This window comes from Phoxinus phoxinus (assembly GCF_949152265.1).
Source record: "Phoxinus phoxinus genome assembly, chromosome: 13".
Taxonomy (NCBI): domain Eukaryota; kingdom Metazoa; phylum Chordata; class Actinopteri; order Cypriniformes; family Leuciscidae; genus Phoxinus; species Phoxinus phoxinus.
The window spans coordinates 34343686-34367873 of NC_136888.1; the positions used below are offsets into that span (position 1 = coordinate 34343686).

Sequence of the window (24188 nt, forward strand, 5' to 3'; positions counted from 1 at the left end):
AACGGTGAAAAACGATTATTTTCTGTAATAATCGACACTAATATTGTGTGTAATAATGTAGTTTACTCTTAACACTTGCTCACAACGGTGATACAATGATAGAAATGACGTTTTACATCTAAAAAGTTGTGAAGCGATGCAAAAAAATGTCAAACTGCAATGATGACAATCTAATATCAATATAACCTGGTTGTGTTTTCCTTTCCCACACGGTTGCTTCTGCACCTCACACTATGAATGCGCAACTGCGTCTGAGGAAAACTCGAATGTCATCAGTTGTTAAAAACTCAAACTCACGTCTTTTTCCGAGAGAAGCCGAAATAAGCTGTGTCTGTGTTGTTCTCTGCCCTCAAAAATGCTCACTCAAAGAGTAAAACTTATGGTTTCAGCGCGACCAAGCACAATATCCAGCAGTGACTCTGCCTGCGCTTTCCCACAAACATATGTCGAGGAGAGAGCGTGGAGGAGACATGTGTCACGTAAGAGACCTGTCGTGGAGATGGAGGATCGGGACGGGACCACCACTGAGATCCAACCGGGCTCCATCCACAGCCTCCATCAGCGGAGGGATAAATAATGAGGATCAGACACTTAATAACCACTATATTTCACAAGTGTCAGCGAGGAAGCGTTCTCTTGAACAAACATTATGGCTGTCTAATTAGTCTGTTCAATCATTTCAACAGTTTTCTCAGGGATGGCGGGGCTTGTTGGGAGAATTCTACTGAGGTACGACTCCGGAAGAGCTTCATATGTTCTGCACGTCCCTCGAGGAAACACAAAACTGTGTGTGTTGATGGAGGTCAGATGGAAGCTCGCATGACCTCGTGTCCTACCAGCAGAGGAATAGCATCACGTCCACTCATGCATGATTTATTAAATTAAGCATGCACGGAATCGGATGATCGTTTGCGTCAATTGAAGATGTTTTGAAAGTTTTACGCCACATTAGTCTAATATCCAAATAATCCATTGTGTTCATTGCTTTTCTTTAGTGCCATTTCTCAAACATGTGTCATGTGTCAATCGAGTTCACAAAATAAAAAAGGTGCAAATAAACCTGAACTTATATTAAATGCAATTTTAAACATCTTTTTTTGTCTGTCAAAAATTTATACTTTGTTTTTTTTTTAAACAAAATGGTAAAAAATGGTAAATCTGTCAATCGGTTTTATCAAAAATACATATTGACAAGGGGTAAAAAATACTTATAATGTTGCAAATTAACCTGAAATTATTTTAGATGCAATTTTAAACATATCTGGGTTTGTCTGTGAATTTATATTAAAAAAAAAATTGTTACTTATTATGTAAAAAAAAAAAAAAAATCTAAATGTGTCAAACAATTCTTTTTCTTTTTTCTGTACAAAAAAAAACATACTTAGGAGAATTTAAAAAAATTACTAATAATATTGCAAATAAACCTGAAAGAAATTATATAAAGTGCTATTTTAAACATTTCTGTTTTGTCTGTGAAACTCAAAATGACTTATGTTGCAAATTAACCTAAAAATTACATTAAATACTATTTTAAACATCTTTGTTTTGTCTGTCAAAATGTAACTTTTTTTAACACAAATTTTCTTGGTAAAAAAACACACACACAAAAAAACCTTATAATGTTGAAATTATATTAGGTACCATTTTAAACATTAAAAAAATGGTAAAATAAAATAAAAATGTGCTACTGATTGTACAAAAATAAACACTAAGAAGATGCAAAAAACTATGTAAAATGTTTCAAATGAACCTGAAATTATACTCCATGCGATGTTTTATCATCTCTGTCTAGTGTGTCAAAAATGAAGACTTTTTTAACACACAATTTTGTTTAAAAAAATGCAAAATACCTGCGTTTATTTAAAAAAATACTGCACTCAAGTAAGCATGCAACGTGACAGTATGATGTGACAATGGTAGAATACTACGGTACATAAAACACACTTGTTTTTTTTTTAATAGATAAAGATTGCTATTTGTTAGGTAGGTTTTACTATTTATATTTGAGTCTGATACTGTTCTGCTACTCCGGTTTTAAGGTCGCTCTTAGCTTTGCTGCTTTTATTAGTGTTTTATGTGTTGTTATGCAGGTATTATTTATCTGGTTGTTCTGTAAAGCACTTTGCTCAGCCTAGTGGCTGCTGTAATATAAATAAAGTGAACTTGAACTACATAGTGCATATCAATAGTCCCATATTACCCCTATTTATTGTTGTTGTTCACATAGCAATATAGAAATGGAAATAACTACAGTTCGTTTCCACAGTGCACGCACACACACACACACACACACACACACACACACACACACACACACACACACACACACACAAACACACACACACATCTGCACATCCGTCTCCATCTCAGGCTCTATTAAAGACTGCAGTACAAGTTAAAGTGTGGATGAGAGACTCACGAGCCACAGAGAAGTTGTTGAGCGGCGTCTCCAGCTGATCGGCGTCCTGCGGTCGCTCCTTATAACCCGTAAACGTACCGTCATTCTTCAGCAAGAAATACCGCGGCCTCCACGTCTTTATATACTCTCCTGAAGAGGCAGAAGACAAGAGAAAGCAGAATAAATACTCAGGAATGCATATACTCATATTAACCCCATAAAGCCTACTCGATCATATCTCTGATACATGAATTTCTAAATGATAAACATGATCTCAAAACTCAATCTCCTTCTGTCGTCTGATTGACAGTTTACATGGAACTGGAAAAATGAGAATATGGAGCAAAAGTTCATTTATTTCAGCAATTCAACTTAAAAGGTGAAACTAATATATTATATAGACTCATTGCATGCAAAGTGAGATATTTCAAGCCTTTATTTGTTATATTTTTGATGCTTATGAAAACCTTTTCACAATATTCTAATTTTGAATTTGGGGTTTTCATAAGCTTTCATAAGCCATAATCATCAATATAATAACAAATAAAGGCTTGAAATATCTCACTTTGCATGTAATGAGTCTATATAATATATTAGTTTCATCTTTTAAGTTGAATTACTGAAATAAATGAACTTTTGCTCCATATTCGAATTTGTCCAGTTTCACATGTATACTTTTATAGCAAGTAAAAGTATTTTAGTGTAATTGTACAAGCGTCTTCCTTCAGCTCGTGCTTCACTTCTTTCTGCTGTCAAATTACATATTTATAAAGTAAAATATTGTTTGTATATTTAAACTGGACTGAAGCAGGTTTACATGATTATCCAAACTATATATATAAAAGGATGATCAATAAGTTGATAACATTGCTTTAACTCATCAAAATAAGTACTTTCAAGTTTTTATAGAAGTTATACAAGATTCAACTCATTTTCTAAAGTCAGTTTAATGTAATTTAAGTTGAAATGACTTAAACATCCAAGTTGCTTGTACTTAAAAAATGACAGCAACCACCATTCTTTTTTTACAGTGTGAAAAACTGTAAAAATATGAGTATTCAAATATGATCATCAGGCTTTTGAGGAAGGTTTATTAGTTAATCTCTCAATCATCATTGTATTGCATTATGTTTTAAAACTAGAGCTTTGATCATAAGACGGTATATTGAGCGCTGATCACATAAATATCAGCATCTGCACCAAATAACATATTATTGCTCAGTTTGTGCTCTGAATAAAATTGACCTCCATATTCTAATTATGTTAGATTATGTGAGCAATAAAGCCTAATGTATCAGATAAGAAAACATATAAATTTGTCTTGTCAGGATTGAGATCATTTACTGAACGGAAAGCTAAACTATTTTAAAGGCACAGTGAAAGCATGCATCTAAATTTAGGTTTAAAACCCGGTTTGAACTTAAAACAACAGCATGACACAAAACACCTCAGTTTCCTAAGAGAAAGCGCGCACAAAAACTGCTGCCGTTTTCTGCATCCAAAATCAATTTGTGCTGAGGAACGTGCAGAAATCACTGCACCAGATGTTGCGGAATTGGAAATGAAAAAAAAAAAAACAGAGAGAGAAACGCAGCCGTGGAGTCTGTGGCACGTCAAAAACACAGAGACAGTTTGAATAGTTATCCAGGAAAAGTGTAATTTATTTTTAATTACGGGAGTTGAATATTAACCCCATGCAGGGTCTGAGCAAGCTGTCCTTAATTGGCCCATTTCCTCCGTCACTAAAGTGTGGATGTGTCACGGCAAACGTCTGTCTCGCTGATACTCAGACGCTTTCTGGCTCATTTCAACTGTGACCGGCCAGAGGAGCCGCGATTGGCCCAAAACAGAGCAACTGTACATGCATTTATCATCTAAACTCATAATCCTGCTTCCTAACATCAGAACTGCACTGCCGTTTTATGGAAAGTTCATATGTGACCATGGACCACAAAACATGGGTACATTTTTTGAAATTGAGATGTATACATCATATAAAGCTGAATAAATAATCTCTCCAGTGATGTGTGGTTTGTTAGGATAGGACAATATTTGGTCGAGATACAACTATTGAAAATCTGGAATCTGAGGAGCAAAAAAATGTAAACATTGAGAAAATCTCCTTTAAAGTTGTGCATTTATGTTCACGATTGTGCTACCTTCACTCACAAAAATACATGTTTTATATATTTACGGTAGGACATTTACTAAATATCTTCATGGAACATGATCTTAATATCCTCATGATTTTTGGCATAAAAGAAAAATGGATAATTTTGACCCATACAATGTATAGTTGCTATTGCCACAGATATACCCGTGCGGCTCCAGACTGGTGCTGTGGTCCAGGGTCACATATCATATCACATCTTTATTAAAACAATAGCCATTTCATGATGCTAAAACAATTTAAACTTGTCCCTTTATAAAAAATATAAAAAACTTGAAGGAATTAAATTAAACACCTACTAAAAATGTAATTACATAAATGTAAAATAAAAGGTAAAAATACGACACTAAAACGTATTAATATAATAATATAAAACTGAAATATGCAATGCATTTGTTAAATAACAAATTATTTAAATCATAAAAATGTAAAGTTCAATAATTACAGTCAAAATGCAACACTAAAATTTAAATAAATAAATAATTTTCAAATAAAAGCAACATAAAAACACTAACTAAAACAAATAAATCACAAATATGTTACATTATAATAAATATTTTTACATAAATGTCAAAATCCAAGTTACTAAAATTATTAAAATCATAATGTAACCTTTCAATAAATAAATAATTTCCCCCCTGAAAATATTGGGTAACACTTTATTTTACAGTGTCCTTATTACATATGTTACATGTACGTATTAACAAAAGTAAATTATGCATAATTACATGTAACTAACACTCAACCAAATCCTAACCCTATAGTTGCTTAATATTACTGAGGACTTAAATATATAATTACACTGTAACAATGACACCTTAAAATAAAGTGTAACCAAATATTGAAATAAAAATGTTAACAAAATTAATGAAATCATAAAATAAAAAAAATAAAATAAAAAAAGCAATCAAAATAAATCACTAACTAAAAAGATATTTTTATGGCCACGTGACCATTAACCTACATGAGAGAGCCATGAACAAGAGAGAACACATTTCAGCAGACATAAAAGTTTGTGAATCCCTGGTCAAATAAGACAATCTAGAACCGTCTAGTAACAAAAGATAAACTACCAAACCGCATAATGCATCGGATCGGTGTTGGCTCGTGAAACTGGAGCAGCACAACATCTCTGCGGAGCGTCCGCACTTCAATAAACCTAAAGCATTACAAATGAGTCCTCCTGATTCACAACAACTGGGGAGGAGGACGAGCAAAGCCTCCGCCGCGGGAACATCTGTCCTTGAGCCCTGTGTACTTAAGACTCTCATTCACACCAGATGCCCAATATGTTATTACGGCTGTTGCCATTTTTCATCGTGGCGAGATGTGACGGCGTCTCGCTCAGACCTGTTCTGCAGGCTAAGAGGTTTTGGCAATCAAAAACACACTTCCTACACTCTAAAAAATGCTGGGTTGTTTTAACCCAATTTTGGGTCAAATATGTACAAATCCAAACGTTGGATCAAAAATGCAAATAAAAAAATTAACCCAATGGCTGGGTTTGTCTATATTTGACCCAAAATTGGTGTATAGGAAGCACTGCGTCTGGTGTTGGATGAATCACTTACTGTACTCCTCTTTTCTTTTTCAAGTGATATAAGAATGTGGAAAATTAGTCAATATAAATATACGCCACCGTTCAAAGTTTGGGCTCAGTACAATTTTTTTTTTCAAATAAATAAATAATTGTATTCAGCAAGGACACGTTAAATTGATTGAAAGTGACGGTAAATACATTTATAATGTTACATAAATTCTATTTAAAATAAAATGTAATTTAAAATTTAAAATCAATGTAAAACCCATTGATCAACTTCTGATTAAAAAAAACAGTTGTTTCACCTTTGTTCAATTCTACACTCTGGGTTGTTTCAACCCAATTTTGGGTCAAATATGGACAAACCCAGCCGTTGGGTTACATTTTTTATTTACATTTTTAACCAAATGTTTAGGTTTGTCCATATTTGACCCAAAATTGGGTTGAAACAACCCAGCATTTTTTTAGAGTGTAGAGAAATATCAATTCCTAAGTTTTGAAAATATTAAAGTTTTTAGAAGTAGCTGTCTTCTCTATAGGTCATTGAATGAAATGGCCCCACCACCCCTGGGGGATTTTATTAAAAAGAGAAATAGCAAAACCAGTACGAGGTCGATTACTCGGGACAGACTGTGAAGTACTTTTTAGAAAGTCTACGTTTGCACAAAATGTCCTCTCTATTAAAGGCTGCACAGATTGGAACAGTGTGCCAATGGATATTAGAGGTAACCCCACCGTTGTATCATTTAAGAAACCGCTAAAAAGATGGCTAAATAATAATCAAAAATGTGAACATCAGGTAAAAAGGTAGATTTCAATAGGTAGATTTATTTACATTTTTATACAGTAACAAGCATGGGGTGTCTATGCACAGGCATTTACGCCTCTTAAATAAGTATTACTATTAGTATTTTATATAGCAGTGGTTCCCAACCTTTCTTGTCTGAGACCCCCTTTTCCCCAAGACAATATTTTAGGGCCCCTTCACATTTAATGATATTATCACTCTTGTAAGCTTGCAGAACGAATGACCAAATATGTTGTTTTCAAACAAACGGTATGTTTACTATAACCAGATATGTTTATGCACAAATAATAGCCTATAATATTGAAAATACAATAACAAAAACATCAGTAGGCCCTTTGTCATTTAAAAACGTAAGCCTGTAAATTGGCCCTATTTTAAATGCAATAACAAAAATATTCACACTGGTGTGTAGGTAAAAAAGAAAGAATAGGCTATTACTAAATGACTGTCTGGGACCTCAATACTTGCATGTTATTTGTGAGGCTTTATTTTTGAGGCTTTTGGCGCTATAGCGAGCGATAATAAACTTGCGTTTATTAACAGAATAATGCGTCTTTCGGAAGAACATTGTTGCCGGAACTACTTCTCTCTGTGTACGTCTATGACGACTCACGCAGGGCCTGGGCTACTCCGCATCCGAACCCGTGTAAAATAGTCTCAGTGTAAACACTTATTATAGGAGTACCAGTGGCTCAGGATAAGACAAAAACACGGATTGGAAAATGGATTCATGATGAACTCGCTTATTATATAAATTCTGTAAATTTTGAATAGAAAAAAAGTATATAAAAGGACTTTTATTTAATGCTCATTGCTCAAAACTTTTCAAAATATGACGCGACCCCCCTGTTGGGAACCGATGCTGTACACACTGGATGATCCATGACTGATTTTTGTTTTGTGATGTTGTTCTTGAGTCCCTTGTTTGTCCTGATCAGTTAAACGGCACAATGAATGTTCCCCAGAAAAATCCTCCAGGTCCCAAAAATTCTTCAGTTTTCCAGCATGTTTTGCATATTTGAACCCTTTCCAGCAGCGATTGTATGATTTTGAGATCCATCACACTGAGCACCATTGAGGGACTCGAACACCAGTATTAAAAAAGGTTCAAACATTCACTGATGCTCCAGAAGGAAACACAATGCACTTTCTGAATTTGAAGATCAAGGTCATCATTTGTACTTAATTTGTCTTCCGGGAAACATGTAAGCATCTTCTGTTGCTTTTTTAAAAGGACAATACTAAATAAAAAAAAAAATTATATTTAAACAAAATTTTCATCCTGTTTAAAAGTTTTCAACCCCGGCTCTTAATGCATGTTTTTTCCTTCCGGAGCATCAGTGAATGTTTAAAAAAAAAAAATGTTTCTTTAAATTAACAATTGTATTCGAGTCTCTCAAATGTCCTCAGTGTGGAAAGATGGATCTCAGTGTATTATTTATGAAATTATACTCTAAATAAGAAACTAAAACTATCAGTGGCGGTAAATGTCTAAAAGAGTAAGTCATTGAATCATTCATTCATTCAATTGATTCAAACGGTTGATTCATTAAGGAATTAAGTAAATGGCTCTCTTAACGAATGAATCATTGAATCAATGGTTCACCTGATTGATTCACTCAAAACGAGGATTCGTTCAGAAACAAAACATCGCTGTGTGTTGCTCTGGCTTTATAGGTAATATTTTCCTTGGCAAAATTGAGACATTAACAAAACAACATTGTGTCTAATATATATATATATAAAAAATTAACTGCTCATTTATTGAAATGTTGTATATAATCAATATCACATTTGAACTTGTGCTGTTCGAGATAAAAACAACACTCGTGTGATATTGCCTAACTATATCATATATCATATAAATATGATAAGAAAACTCATACTGGGTATTTCCTCCTAATATCTTGAAGTTTAGTGCCATTATAACTGCATTATAAGCTTCATCATGCAGAAAGATGTTGCCCTGATTCATGTTCATCACAAATCAACTGTGCGTTAAATCATTTAATTTGCCATTACCAATTTTATTATATAATATTTATTACTAAATATTAATTTTCCATATCTAATTAATTAAATTAACATGTTTAAACGACAGCCCCATGCAGTTTTAATATCAAGATTTATTAAACTGAACTTATTTATATAATTAAAACATGGATTTTCTGTAATCGATAAGCTGTAAAAAAATATTTTCATGATTTGTTATCACAACTTTTTATCTTTTGTCAAATCAACTTGGATAACTAATGTGTGATGATAACACTTTTGAGTTTCTGTTTATTAAACAATTATTCATTGTATTAACTAAATTTTTTTATTACAACGAACTCAAAATTTTAAGGTAACAAGGTAACTTGCTTTTTTAAGTTAAACCAACTTTTTTTTTTTACAGTGTGGAAACCGCTGTACAATGTTGAGCTGCAAGGATAAACAGTTTGACCAAAATACAGGAACTTGTCATGACAACTAAAACATTGTGTAAGATCAAACTTCTCTTTAGTGTTCAGTTCTGGTGAAGAAGTGTTTGTTTATGGACGCAGCCGGAGGTGTAAATCATCACGTGTGCGTCTGATTTTTGCACACTATTGAAGGACGTTTTTTAGCGGTGTAACGATACACTAATGTCACGATTCGACACATATCACGATACCATATTATTGCGCTACTCCAAGACATATGATAAAAGATTAACAAAAAATGTACTGTTGATTAAAATGCTAAATTTGATATTACATAGTGTGTGTAAATGAATATTCTTGGACTTGCTGCTGGAAACCCAAAGCACAGGACAATAGAGACTCCAGAATAACAATATTCATGATTCTGAAGATGAAAATACTGAATTATTTTACACGAATATGCTTTCACTAGATATATTTAAAATAATATAGGCCACTTTTTACTGGTAACATCAGACATTTGGCATTATCATTCCCCCACTGCATTATTATACATTATATTCAACATTATAGAGTTTAATGTAGTACTGACACTAAAACTCTGAAAACTTGCATTTTTTATGGAGCGTTCTATGAACGGAATGATGCATTTTAAATATTGCACGATCGCGCGAATTTGATCGTGGGAAGCCAAAATCGTAATCGTGATTAAAATTCGATTAATTGTGCAGCCCTACGTGTGCGTCTGTCTTTTGCACACTATTGAAGGCCGTTTTTAGGGGTGTAACGATACACTGATATCACGACTCGACGCCTTTCACGAGACTGAACTCACGATATATTATTGCGATACTCCAAGACATATATAGAAATATATTTATATAGACATATATAGACATATATAGTCAATAGAGACACCAGAATAACAATATTCATGATTCTGAAGATGAAAATACAGAATTATTTTAAACGAATATGTTTGCACTCACTAGATATATTTAAAATAATGTACGCCACTTTTTACTGGTAACATCAGACATTTGACATTATCATTCCCCCACTGCATTATTATACATTATATTCAACATTATATAGCAGTTTAATGTAGTACTGACACTAAAACTCTGAAAACGTGCATTTTTTCTCACACAGTGGGTGAACGATACATATGTATTGTCACTATCCACGATACATGTTGCATTTTTGTATCGTGACACGATATATTGTTACACCCGTTTCTGCATGGATTCGGTGTGCATGTGATCCTCAGCATGTTTTGCCCGTCATCAAATGGGCGGCAGTGAATGACCCGCGTGCGTCAGAGGTTCTGGCATGAAAACCCTGGACTCTGTGTGTCCCTGCGGTGGATTAATCTCACACCCTACACAATTACAACTTTGGCATCATAACTACAAACACATCTGTCAGTGCCCGTCAGGCCTGCGTTGTTCCCGTTTAAACCAGAGCCGTCTGAGACACTTCCACATCAGCAAACCCGCCGCGATAGATGCATCGTTCACCAATAAATGATGAAACTTGATCCGTTTGTTTCTTTAAAAGGTCCCGATTTCACGCTGATGAGTGTGTGTCGTGATATACGGTGTGCTGCGTGGTGGACATACTGTCCCCGGACTCACTTGGCATAGAGACAGACTGACAGACGGGTAGACAGGCGTCCAGCCAGATCTGGTCTGGGTTTCTTTTGAATGGATGTGGTTGGGAAAGAGTCACGTCTTTTGAGATCACACAAACCAGATACAAGAATCTGTACTCGTAAATGATATCGTTACCTTAAAGTCCCCCTGCAGTCGATCATTTTATCCCTTTAAACTCATCTTTGATCACCTAAAATTACATATTTAAATGTTTTTTTCCTTGGAAAGAACGTCTTCATGCCTTAAAAAAGCTTGGATGTAACTCGACACCCTTGCCTCATTTAGTATACACGCTTCTATGAATATGCAAATGAGCCCCGCCTCCACTCACTCACTCACTCAGAGATCCACTGGTTGACGATCACACGTTGATCTGATTGGTTACATGTTTGTGACGTCAGAAACACCAGCGATTTCAAACCGTGTTTTTGAGACTGTCTTTGGTTCACTGCAGTTTTAAGCAGAAAATACTCAGCAATGTGTCTTCTGCTCACCAAGGCTGGTAGAATGGTAGAAACCTCAGTTTGTTTTCATGCCAAGAGTTCAAAAGATCGCATCCATTCAATTCTTTTAGAAAAAAAGGTCTGAAAATGTTTTAAAAAATAAAGAAAAAACACATATGGAAATGGAGGCGCTCTTATATGTGCAGTAATGTCAACTAGTGGAGAAGTGTGGTACTGCGCCCAAACTAAATCTCACTGAACGCTAATTTTCTGAGATATCAACCTAACATTTGAAACACAACTTTTTTTGCAGTTTTAGAGTCCACCAGGTTTTGAAAAAATATATTTTATATAAAATATGAATAATTAAATTTTTTACATTGTATATTTTCATAAACTCAAACTTCTATAACTTTTTTCTGTTTCACTTTCTTAATTTATTTCAAATGTCTTTTTTAAAACAAGACCAATCTTACATCTATCTTCCAAAGCATTCTTGAATTACAACCATTTAAGATCGCAATGTGCATTTTCACGTCTATTAAAAAAAAGGGGGAGTGACACTTAAAGGGTTAAGAAAAAATAAAACACCTCTTAACCATGCGGTCACCGCTGGTGGAATAGCGGATGTCCAAACCAATAAGATTCTACGACGGGCAAGAAGTGATGCAAAAGCAATAATGTCCGATTGGTCCCGGTTGGTTAGTTAAGCTCTCCTTTGGAATACCAAATATTGCAATCAACGGACAGGGCTTAATTAGAATTTTTATGACTTCAGATAAAGTTTGAAAACCAGATGACCAATATTGATTTAGACGTGTGTGTTAAATCAGCTGGAGAGAGGGAGCATCTATTACATTACATTTGATCAAGCCGAGAACATTGGTGCCAATTATGCCGTAGTCTTCCTGTGGACTATTTCGACACACTTTTTCAAACTCTTTCTAGACCCTTGGTCTGATTTTCACCAAATTTGGCTCGGATCATCTTCAGACTGGCATAAAGGTATGAATTTCATGTCGATGGACAAAACTCTTTTCGTTTGCCACATCAACGAATTTAATGGCATGATGCCAAGCTGCATCTGAGACTGTATCTCTGCAAAGATTTGGCATATTGACACCAAAATTGGTGCGTGTCTTTGCCAACCAACACTGACCACACCACGCAAATTTGGTGTCAGCGCCACCTTTTGGTCAAAAGTAATAAGCAATTATGTCACATCGAAAGTGATTGTATTTAGGTTTTTTTGTGTGATCTTTTGTGATCAAAAGAACAGCATCTTATTTTAATTTTGTATTTTTTTATTTAGATGGGACAGTGCATATTATTGAACGTACAATCGAAATTAACATAAATTCGCCGGATTTAGCACAATGCTAATTTCCATCCGTAGTCCCAGACATACAAAAAAAAACACACAAAAAAAACCCCACAAACAACATAACAACTAATAAACATATAGAGCTAAAAACATTAAAAGTAATACACACAGTATTAAGAATCAACGGTATGTAAACTTGTAAACGGGGTAATTTTTATAAATTCTGCCATTTTTTGGTCTTGTGGAGTATATGTAAACATATTTTATGTAAAATATCTTAGTACTAAATAAAAACATAACATGCATTTTGTATGATCCCTCTTATTTTGTTACAATTATTCACATTTTCACAGATTCTTCAAAGGGTTCACAAACTTTCAAGGACCACTGACTGTATATACATATATATATATATATGAGAACCGATATAAAAGCATTGTGGTGTTCAACATCCAGTGTTCCATATTCGATCACGGAATACACACACACACACACACACACACACACACGCACGTGTGTTTTGCTATCCTTGTGAGGACTCTCCATAGGCGTAATGGTTTTTATACTGTACAAACTGTATATTATGTCTCCTTACACTAACATTATCCCTAAACCTGCCCATCACACACACACACACACACAGACACAGACACACACACACACACACACACACACCCTCTCCCTAAACCTGCCCATCACAGGAAACATTCTGCATTTTTAAATTTCTAATAAAACATTGTTTTTTATGTTTTTTAAGCTATTTGAATTATGAAGACTCATGAAATGTCCTCATAAACCACGTTTAAGTTGTAATACACGTCATTATACTCATTTGTGTCCTCATAAATCACAAAACCGAGCACACACACACACACACACACACAGTCATGTGACACCGAACACGACCACCACATCCGTCTGACCGTCTCCTCGTCTCTTTCACCTTCCTCTGTACATGTGCCCCTTTCTCATCTAACCTTTTCCTGTCTCTGCGTTCTTCCTCTTTCTCACACTCGACTACTTTTCTGACACGCTGCTTTTCTATGACGCAGACGTAAACCAGGAACAATGATACAGCTGTTCATGTAGTTTTGCATTTATTTGTGCTGTCACACACATCACCTGTATCAGACTGATGTTACTACAGACGTGTGTGTGTGTGTGTGTGTGTGTGTGTGTGTGTGTGTGTGTGTGTGTGTGTGTGTGTGTGTGTGTGTGTGTGTTTCTGTAAACCGAGAACATCTAAACAAATTAGACTCTGGAGAAACAGACCATTGTTTGCCAAGCATCTCAAACATACTCACGTTATCTGTGAACATACGAGACAGAAAGACAGATTTCCATATACATTACATACAAACATTAACATTAATAATTAATGTATAACATAAATATTATATATACATGTATGTGTGTATACTTGTTTTTATAATTTACATTACATTATATATAAGTATATATTTATATATAGATAATTCATATTAAGAATGAACATAACATAACATATATATATTACATATATATACATAATTACATATGTAAATACATAATACAATATGTACTTGTTCTATAATTTATAATATTATATATATATATATATATATATATATATATATATATATATATATATATATATATATATACGCAATTAATGTTAATAATTGATATATAATATAAATATAAAGCATATACAATTTATACATAAAAAAATATTATATTCATATTATGTATATTGTATATAGTATACAATTATTACTATATATATATATATATATACTGTATATGTATGTATATATATATATTATTAATACATAATATAATATATACTTGTGTTTTTTTACAATTTATGTATATATATTTACAAATATATAGATATATAAATATGAATCAGTAATATTCATAACATATAATATATTGTATATATACATAATTATAAATATATGTAATTAAATATTTAAATATATATATTGAATAAATAAATATTTATAAATACATACATATATAATTGATATTATATATATATAGAATTTACTCACACACACACACACTCACACACACACACACACACACACACACACACACACACACACACACACACACACACACACACACACACACATTAAATTAAAGATGAAATATTTAATATTCTGCAATATTCTACTAAAATGAAAAGAAGATTACAAAAGACCATACAAACCGAGTAAATTAAAGCTGAGACTCCCTGTCACTTTCTGCCACTTCCTGGGACTCCCTGTCACTTTCTGCCACTTCCTGACAATCCCTGCCACTTCCTGACAATCCCTGCCACTTCCTGGGACTCCCTGTCACTTTCTGACAATCCCTGCCACTTCCTGCCACTTCCAGACACTCCCTGACACTTCCTGACAATCCCTGCCACTTCCTGGGACTCCCTGTCACTTTCTGACAATCCCTGCCACTTCCTGCCACTTCCCGACACTCCCTGACACTTCCTGAGACGTCCCTGACACTTCCTGGGACTCCCTGACACTCACTGCCACTTCCTGAGACTCCCTGCCACTTCCTGACAATCCCTGAGACTCCCTGCCACTTCCTGACAATCCCTGCCACTTCCTGACAATCCCTGCCACTTCCTGGGACTCCCTGTCACTTTCTGACAATCCCTGCGACTTCCCGACACTCCCTGACACTTCCTGAGACGTCCCTGACACTTCCTGGGACTCCCTGACACTCACTGCCACTTCCTGAGACTCCCTGCCACTTCCCGACACTTCCTGAGACTCCCTGCCACTTCCTGACAATCCCTGCCACTTCCTGACAATCCCTGACACTTCCTGGGACTCCCTGACACTCCCTGCCACTTCCTGACAATCCCTGCCACTTCCTGGGACTCCCTGCCACTTCCTGACAATCCCTGACACTTCCTGAGACTCCCTGCCACTTCCCTGCCACTCCCTGCCACTTCCTGACAATCCCTGCCACTTCCTGGGACTCCCTGCCACTTCCCGAGACTCCCTGCCACTTCCCGAGACTTCCTGCCACTTCCCGACACTTACTGACCCCACCTGCCATTCCCTGCCACTTCCCGACACTTACTGACCCCACCTGCCACTCCCTGCCACTTCCTGAGACTCCCTGACACGTCCCGAGACCTTCTGACACTTCTCACTGCCGCTGCATTCATGGCTCAGGACGAGCGAGAGGATGGGAAACGCGGGTGACAGGCTGTGTGTGAGAGGAGAAAGGAGGCGTTTAAGGAAGGAGAGGAGGAGAGCTTCAGGATTTAGGGAATTAAATCTCTGAAAACCGGGAATGGGGGGGCTCTTTTGTTGGTTTTTCCTGGGCCTCCCCCTCTCCCCCTGGAGCCCCTGTGAGCGGGTATCCTGCAGCTGTGCCGGACGAGCCCGTCCTCTGCATATCAATGAGCCAGAGGTCCAGCAGCGGGTCGTCCCTAACCGGCTCTCAGGGCTGAAAGGCCACCGGCAGTGACAAACATGCTCTACAGCAGATATGTAAAGCCTATAGCCATCTTTCTATCTGCTATGTAATACTCACAACTGATTTTGCTAAGTATATCAACATTTAAAAAACAATGGCAATGTATCAGTGGCCAGCTAGGCAATGTGTGTGTGTGTGCATATATATATATATATATATATATGCATAAAATATATGCATAAATAATACATAGAAATTTAAATAAATATGCACATATTAATGCAGAAATAGTTTTATATACGTATATGTGTGTGTATATATTATATATATATATATATACACACACACACAAATACATACATGCATTGCATATACACACACATGTATACATATATAAACAAACACATACATACACACACACACAAACATTCTGCATTCATGTGCATATTTACGGTATTAAAATGTCTATATATTATTTATGCATATATTATCTTATAATGTTTCCCATATAAGCTAAACAAAACCCTTAACTTTGGTCTAGGCAGGCCTAAAATAAAACATTAAATATTTCATAATAATCTTTTCTTTGCATATCTAGTGAAGGATTTAATGTGCTTTGATAGTATGAAGTGGTTTCTTGTGCAAAAAAAATAAATAAAAAAATCACTCTAAATTTAAAAATCACTAAAATAAAATAATAAAAAAGCACTAAAATATTGCAAGGGGAAAATACTTCCGCAACCAAGTCACTGCTGCTCTCTTTTGTCTTCCCATTTAAGAATTTGGCATAAACTGTGTTTTTATATGAGTAGAATATGAATTTGCCTTTTTACATTAGTAACAAACGCCCCTTTAAATCAAAGGAGGCAAATATTCCCGCTCCAGATAAATAAAGTGAATTTCTGCCCGAGCATCCTGGCACTGCCAACCAGGAGCTTAAACTCTTCCGCAGCTTCTCCATCTTCTTCTGCCTTTCTCCTTTTCTTCCCTTCTTTTGTTGGTCCCGTTTTTCATTGCAGCTGGATCAGAGGGAGCGTTTGGCAGACACCACTGTTGCCGCTGGGGTGGGTTTTGCCACCGTACAAGAGAAAAGGGGTGAACGGAGGCGGGGGGGGGGGGGGGGGGGGGGGGGGGGGGGGTCGGACACTCTTTCTCACGCTCGTAAGAAAGGCTTCACTTCTTCTCGCCGGCCACAGGCACCTGCTGATTACCATAGAGACACTGTGGGAAGTTTTTCCCCCTCCGCTGCTTTTTGTGTTGTAGATTCTTTCACCCCCTTTTCGTTCCGGTAAACAAGCGCTCCATGGATTAGTTTACTGGGATAGTTCAAAGAAAACAAACAAACAGGAGCGAAAAATTCCAGCGACCCGTACAGATGCTCGCATGAGTCCCGACAGAATGACGTTATTGTTGTGAGATTGCGTCTGTGAAGGCCTGAAAACATCAGCTTTTGTGACGAGTGACATACAGACAACATTGAGTTTAAGTTTTGTTCTCGTTTGATAGTGTCAGTGCAGTCGATTCTATAACATTAGTCAATACAGTCAAACCAGTGTATTTTTACTAGTGTGTGCAGGACACTATAGTTCATTATGTAAGTGAGGAGAGCAAAATAAAGTAAACTGTGACATATTATACCCAAAAACTCTTCATACACCGATTACCAGTAAAAATTATAAAAATTTGGGGCCAAAAATTATCCAGACACTTTGAGCTGATCATGTTTTCTTCAGTGTTTTGTCTGTAATTGCTAATGCTCTTTTTACACACACACTGAAGCATTGCTTGGTCACTGGTCGAGCTAAACTGGTATTATCTAATTGTGTAGTTAAATTTACCAGCTGACAGATATTCAACATAATTCATGTGTGAGACAGTCTAACAGAAGGATGGACAAAATCTGTGTGTGTGTGTGTGTGTGTGTGTGTGTGTGTGTGTGTGTGTGTGTGTGTGTGTGTGTGTGTGTGTGACAGTCTAACAGAAGGATGGACAAAACATGTCAAATATCAACTGAGTTCTGCTCATATTTTATTATCACTTTCTGAACTATAGTGAATATTAACTGTGATAATGTGAGAAATGTTGAAGTAGTCTGAATATATTCTGGTTTGACTGTATATTAAGTGTCTTTTAAACCCTAACTAAGCAGGCCGATGTGTGAACATCAAATCCTGTCCACATTACCAGAAAAGTTTCGTAGTGATGCTCTGCGTGAAAGAAGCTGGAAGATTTGAGGATATACAATGCAAATGTTCTAATGTAAGAAGTCTGTTGTCAAAGTGAGTCGTGATTATGCAGTCAAATGAGACTGAATCATGTTTAAAAGGTCATTTTCAGCAAATGAAATTGCAGCATATAGCAATACTAAAAATCTTGCAAGCTTTTCAGCATAACATCTGGAGTCTCGTATATGAATCGTTGTGTATATTTCCTCCTAAAAGTGTGCGTATGCACAAAAGCCAGATTTTACGTAAGCACAAATGTTTTCAGATTTATAAAACCATATGCATGGTAAAACCTGTACAAAATTGCCTTTAGAAATCACAGTCTGTGGAAGACGTGCGTATATATGCATCCCCACCCCAAAACAACCATTTATAGAGCTTATATGATGACCCTGGACCACAGCACCAGTCTGGAGCCGCACGGGTATATCTGTGGCAATAGCAACTATACATTATATGGGTCACAATGATCCATTTTTCTTTTATGCCAAAAATCATGAGGATATTAAGATCATGTTCCATGAAGATATTTAGTAAATGTCCTACCGTAAATATATAAAACATGTATTTTTGTGAGTGAATGCAGCACAATCGTGAACATAAATGCACAACTTTAAAGGAGATTTTCTCAATGTTTACATTTTTTTGCTCCTCAGATTCCAGATTTTCAATAGTTGTGTCTCGACCAAATATTGTCCTATCCTAACACACCACACATCAGTGGAGAGATTATTTATTCAGCTTCGGGCACATCCCTAATCTGCATTTAACTTCCATATGCATATTCACATCCATGTGATACTACAGTAAGTATGTTTAACGGTAGCCTATACAAGACCGTAGGAAAATATGAGATATGGACTAAATCTTAGTGTACTTTATTACTCCGCTTACACCAGTAAACCAGTGCACACATATTTATGCCACATTTATTTTCTATAAATCCTAATATGTGCATGGAAAATTACACACGCACATCAGATCTTTTCAGGGTTATTTTTCACTTTTCAGCTTATTCTGGTCAAGAATGGGTCATTTAGAGAGGAAGAGACTGTTGATCTCACTAACCTCTCAAACTGGTGACTATATTCCTAGGAAATGCTGCCTGGTGTCTTGTAAACCGCCCCAGATATATCACTGATATAAACTCAAGCACTCCTGGAAATGACGTGAAGCCAATCATTTACATTTAGGCATTTAGCAGACGCTTTTATCCAAAGTAAACTAAATTAATTTGTCAAACATTATGCCAGGTTTATTAGACTAAATAACTATCTGTAGGTTCTAAAAATCTAAGCTTCTAAAATCTAAGGTTCTAAAAATCTAAGATTGTAAAATCTAAGGTTCTAAAAATCTAAGATTGTAAAATCGAATATTCTAAAAATCTAAAGTTCTAAAAATCTAAGGTTCTAAAATCTAAGGTTCTAAAAATCTAAGGTTCTAAAATCTAATGTTCCTAAAAATCTAAGATTCTAAAATCGAATATTCTAAAAATCTAAGATTCTAAAATATAAGATTCTAAAAACCAAAGATTCTAAAATCTAAGATTCTAAAAACTAAAATTTAAAAAATCTAAATTTCTAAAAATCTAATGTTCCTAAAAATCTAATGTTCCTAAAAATCTAATGTTCCTAAATATCTAAGGTTCTACAAATCTAAGGTTCTAAATTCTAAGATTGTAAACATCAAAAGTTCTAAAAATCTAAGGTTCTAAATTCTAAGATTGTAAACATCAAAAGTTCTAAAAATCTAATGTTCTACAAATCTAAGGTTCTAAATTCTAAGATTGTAAACATCAAAAGTTCTACAAATCTAAATTTCTAAAAATCTAATGTTCCTAAAAATCTAATGTTCCTAAAAATCTAATGTTCCTAAAAATCTAAGGTTCTAAATTCTAAGATTGTAAACATCAAAAGTTCTAAAAATCTAATGTTCCTAAAAATCTAATGTTCCTAAAAATCTAATGTTCCTAAAAATCTAATGTTCCTAAAAATCTAAGGTTCTAAATTCTAAGATTGTAAACATCAAAAGTTCTAAAAATCTAATGTTCCTAAAAATCTAATGTTCCTAAAAATCTAATGTTCCTAAAAATCTAATGTTCCTAAAAATCTAATGTTCCTAAAAATCTAATGTTCTACAAATCTAAGGTTCTAAATTCTAAGATTGTAAACATCAAAAGTTCTACAAATCTAAATTTCTAAAAATCTAATGTTCCTAAAAATCTAATGTTCCTAAAAATCTAAGGTTCTAAATTCTAAGATTGTAAACATCAAAAGTTCTAAAAATCTAATGTTCCTAAAAATCTAATGTTCCTAAAAATCTAATGTTCCTAAAAATCTAATGTTCCTAAAAATCTAATGTTCCTAAAAATCTAATGTTCCTAAAAATCTAAGATGTAACAGTAAAATGAATCTGTGACACTTCAATCAAATAACCTTTGTCCAAGTGTGTAGACTGTTGTGTAAGTTTACTCGTATATCTTTACTCAAATAATCTAAATATAAAACAACAGCACTCTCACCCACTTGACAAACACATTCTGAAACAACAGCGACTCTAACAGCTGAAGATATGTTCGTGATGGATGACAGAGACGGGCGAGACCACAGCGATCAGAAACACGGGGAACGCCAGCAGACACGCGTGAAAGAGGGAGAGAAAGTGGAGAGAAGGAACAGAAGAAGAGGAAGGCAGAGAGAAAAATGGGCCGGACGAGCAGCACAATTGCAGAGCAGGAGGTTTCGGCACAGAAAAGTAAGCACACAGCGGGCAGATACGCAGACAGAAGCAGACCCTGCTGGCGCACACACACACACACACACACACACACACACCCACACACACACACACACACACACGCTGACAGCTGCACTCTGGTAATTTACATCTCTCCAGCACATTTAGCAGGAGCCTGTCTGCCATCACCCGCAGCACCGGGACCTGCTGGCCTCCAGACAGAGAGAGAGAGAGATGCACCGGGGGACCGGGGAACCGTGATCCGACGCTCGTCCAGCCAGAGACCCGGCGCTGACGTGCCTCAGCTGTCACGATCCGACAGTGATGGAGAGAGTTAGAGGAGAAGAGGAGATGTGTGTCGCGCTGGGAAAGCTCAGCACACGGGCGTCAAACGTCTAATGAGAAATTATATTCTATGAGTATTTCGTGTATTGCAGTATTATGGGGGACGGACAGGAATTAGTGTGTTTGCTTTCATGGTGGGCGAGCAAAAAAAAAAAAAAAATCCAAAAAGCAAATGAGAAATAACTAAGATTCTAAAATCTAGAATCTTTTAGATACATGCAAAATAACTATATGGTTACTTAAAAAAAAAAAAAAATCTAACTGACTTTTCTTTCTTTCTGGTGATATAACTTTTTTTTTAAGTAACCATATAGTTATTTCTCATTTAAATTTTTTTTTTGCTCGCCCACCATGAAAGCAAACACTAATTACTGCCCGTACCCCATAATACTGCAATACATTAAATACTTGATAATACACGATCATTTCTCATTAGACGTTTGACGCTCGTGTGCTGAGCTTTCCCAGCGCGACACACATCTCCTCTTCTCCTCTGACTCTCTCTGTCTCTGTCTGAACATGACCCAGTGTCACATGACCCTTCAGAAATCAGTCTAATATGATGATTTGATGCTCAAGAAACATTTCTCATTATTATCAGTGTTGAAATCAGTCGTGCTGCTTCATACATCTCTGGAAACTGATGCATTGATTTTTTTTTGTGTAACATAAATGCCTTTAAGTATAACTTTGGGTCAGTTTAATGCATCCTTGCTGAAAAAAAGTTGTAATTTCTTTAAAAAAATTAAATAAAATTTTTCTTTCTTTCTGGCGATTTAACTTTTTTTTTTAAAGAAATTAAAACTTTTTTTAAGCAAGGATGCATTAAACTGACCCAAAGTTATACTTAAAGGCATTTATGTAACAAAAAAAAATCAATGCATCATGTTTCCACAGATGTATGAAGCAGCACGACTGATTTCAATGATTTCAATTTTTTTATGAGCATTTTGTGTATTGCAGTATTATGGGGTACGGACAGGAATAAGTGTGTTTGCTTTCATGGTGGACGAGCAAAATAAAATAAAAATAATAATCTAATGAGAAATAACTACATGGTTACTTTAAAAAAAAGGTAAATCACTAGAAAAGAAAAAAAGTCAGTAAGAATTTTTAATAAAGAAATGAAAACTTTTTTTCAACAAGGATGCATTAAACTGATATAAAGTTATAGTAAAGACAAAAAAATCAACATATTCCACAGAAATATGAAGCAGCACATCTGTTTTCAACACTGATAATAATCATAAATGTGTCTTGAGCATCAAATCATCATATTATACTGATTTTTGAAGGATCATGTGACACTGAAGACTGGAGTAATGATGCTGAAAATTCAGCTTTGATCACAGGAATAAATTACACTTTACTCTATATTGACATTGCAAATAATATTATTATTATACTAATAATATTTCACAATTTTTGACAAATAAATGCAGCCTTGGTGAGCAGAAGAGACTTAATTCAAAAACAATAAGAAATCTTACCGACCCCAAACTTTTGAATGGTATTGTACAGATAAATATACAGTAAGTGTGAAATTAGATGGTATAACATTTTAGTCACACCCCTAGAAGTGCTTATTGTATAGTATAAACGTAGCTTGGACTGATATAAACGTGTACACACTGATTGCAGAAAATTGTGTAGAAGCAGGTCAAAGAAATCTGTGCTTTCCGTCGGCTATATCTGTGTGCAGGACGATCCATGACAGTGTCGCCTGAAGCTGAACTGAGACAATTAGCGTTCAGCGGGTCCGTTTAGTGATAATGTGAGAGAAAAGACCTAGAACCGCTTGTTCTGTATCTCTGTGTTCAGAGAAAAACACAGGCTATGAATCCCTTCCCATCATGACAAATTAAGGGCATGAGAACTATGTGAAACAGGACACATGTAAAAAAAATACACATAAAATAAAAAGGAAAATGTTGATGCACTAAAAAGTGTTCACTGTGTAGTAATCAAACGCACCAGTTTCACCTGCTGGACCAGAAAAGAGCTGGAAAATCCCACAGAACACTTAAACCACACAGCAATGTGCTAAACCAGATCAAAATACCAATCATAAAACCTTAGCAACACCCTGGCAACCCCTCACAACACTCTAGCATTACAGCAACACCCTGGAAACCACTCACAACACTCTAGCATTATAGCAACACCCTGGCAACCACTCACAACACTCTAGCATTATAGCAACACCCTGGCAACCACTCACAACACTCTAGCATTATAGCAACACCCTGGCAACCAATCACAACACTCTAGCATTATAGCAACACCCTGGCAACCACTCACAACACTCTAGCATTATAGCAACACCCTGGCAACCCCTCACAACACTCTAGCATTATAGCAACACCCTGGCAACCACTCACAACACTCTAGCATTATAGCAACACCCTGGCAACCCCTCACAACACTCTAGCATTATAGCAACACCCTGGCAACCACTCACAACACTCTAGCATTATAGCAACACCCTGGCAACCACTCACAACACTCTAGCATTATAGCAACACCCTGGCAACCACTCACAACACTCTAGCATTACAGCAACACCCTGGCAACCACTCACAACACTCTAGCATTATAGCAACACCCTGGCAACCACTCACAACACTCTAGCATTATAGCAACACCCTGGCAACCCCTCACAACACTCTAGCATTATAGCAACACCCTGGCAACCACTCACAACACTCTAGCATTATAGCAA

General features: G+C 35.7%; 1 protein-coding gene across 1 annotated transcript in view; it reads right to left on the reverse strand.

Annotated features, from left to right (window-relative positions):
* The window catches only part of akt1 (v-akt murine thymoma viral oncogene homolog 1), a 62694-nt gene that overhangs the window by 21372 nt on the left and 17134 nt on the right, over nucleotides 1–24188 (reverse strand). Inside the window, exon 3 of the mRNA XM_079634053.1 lies at nucleotides 2420–2548. Within this exon, the coding sequence (XP_079490179.1) occupies nucleotides 2420–2548 (129 nt within the window). The remainder of the gene's footprint in view (nucleotides 1–2419; nucleotides 2549–24188) is intronic.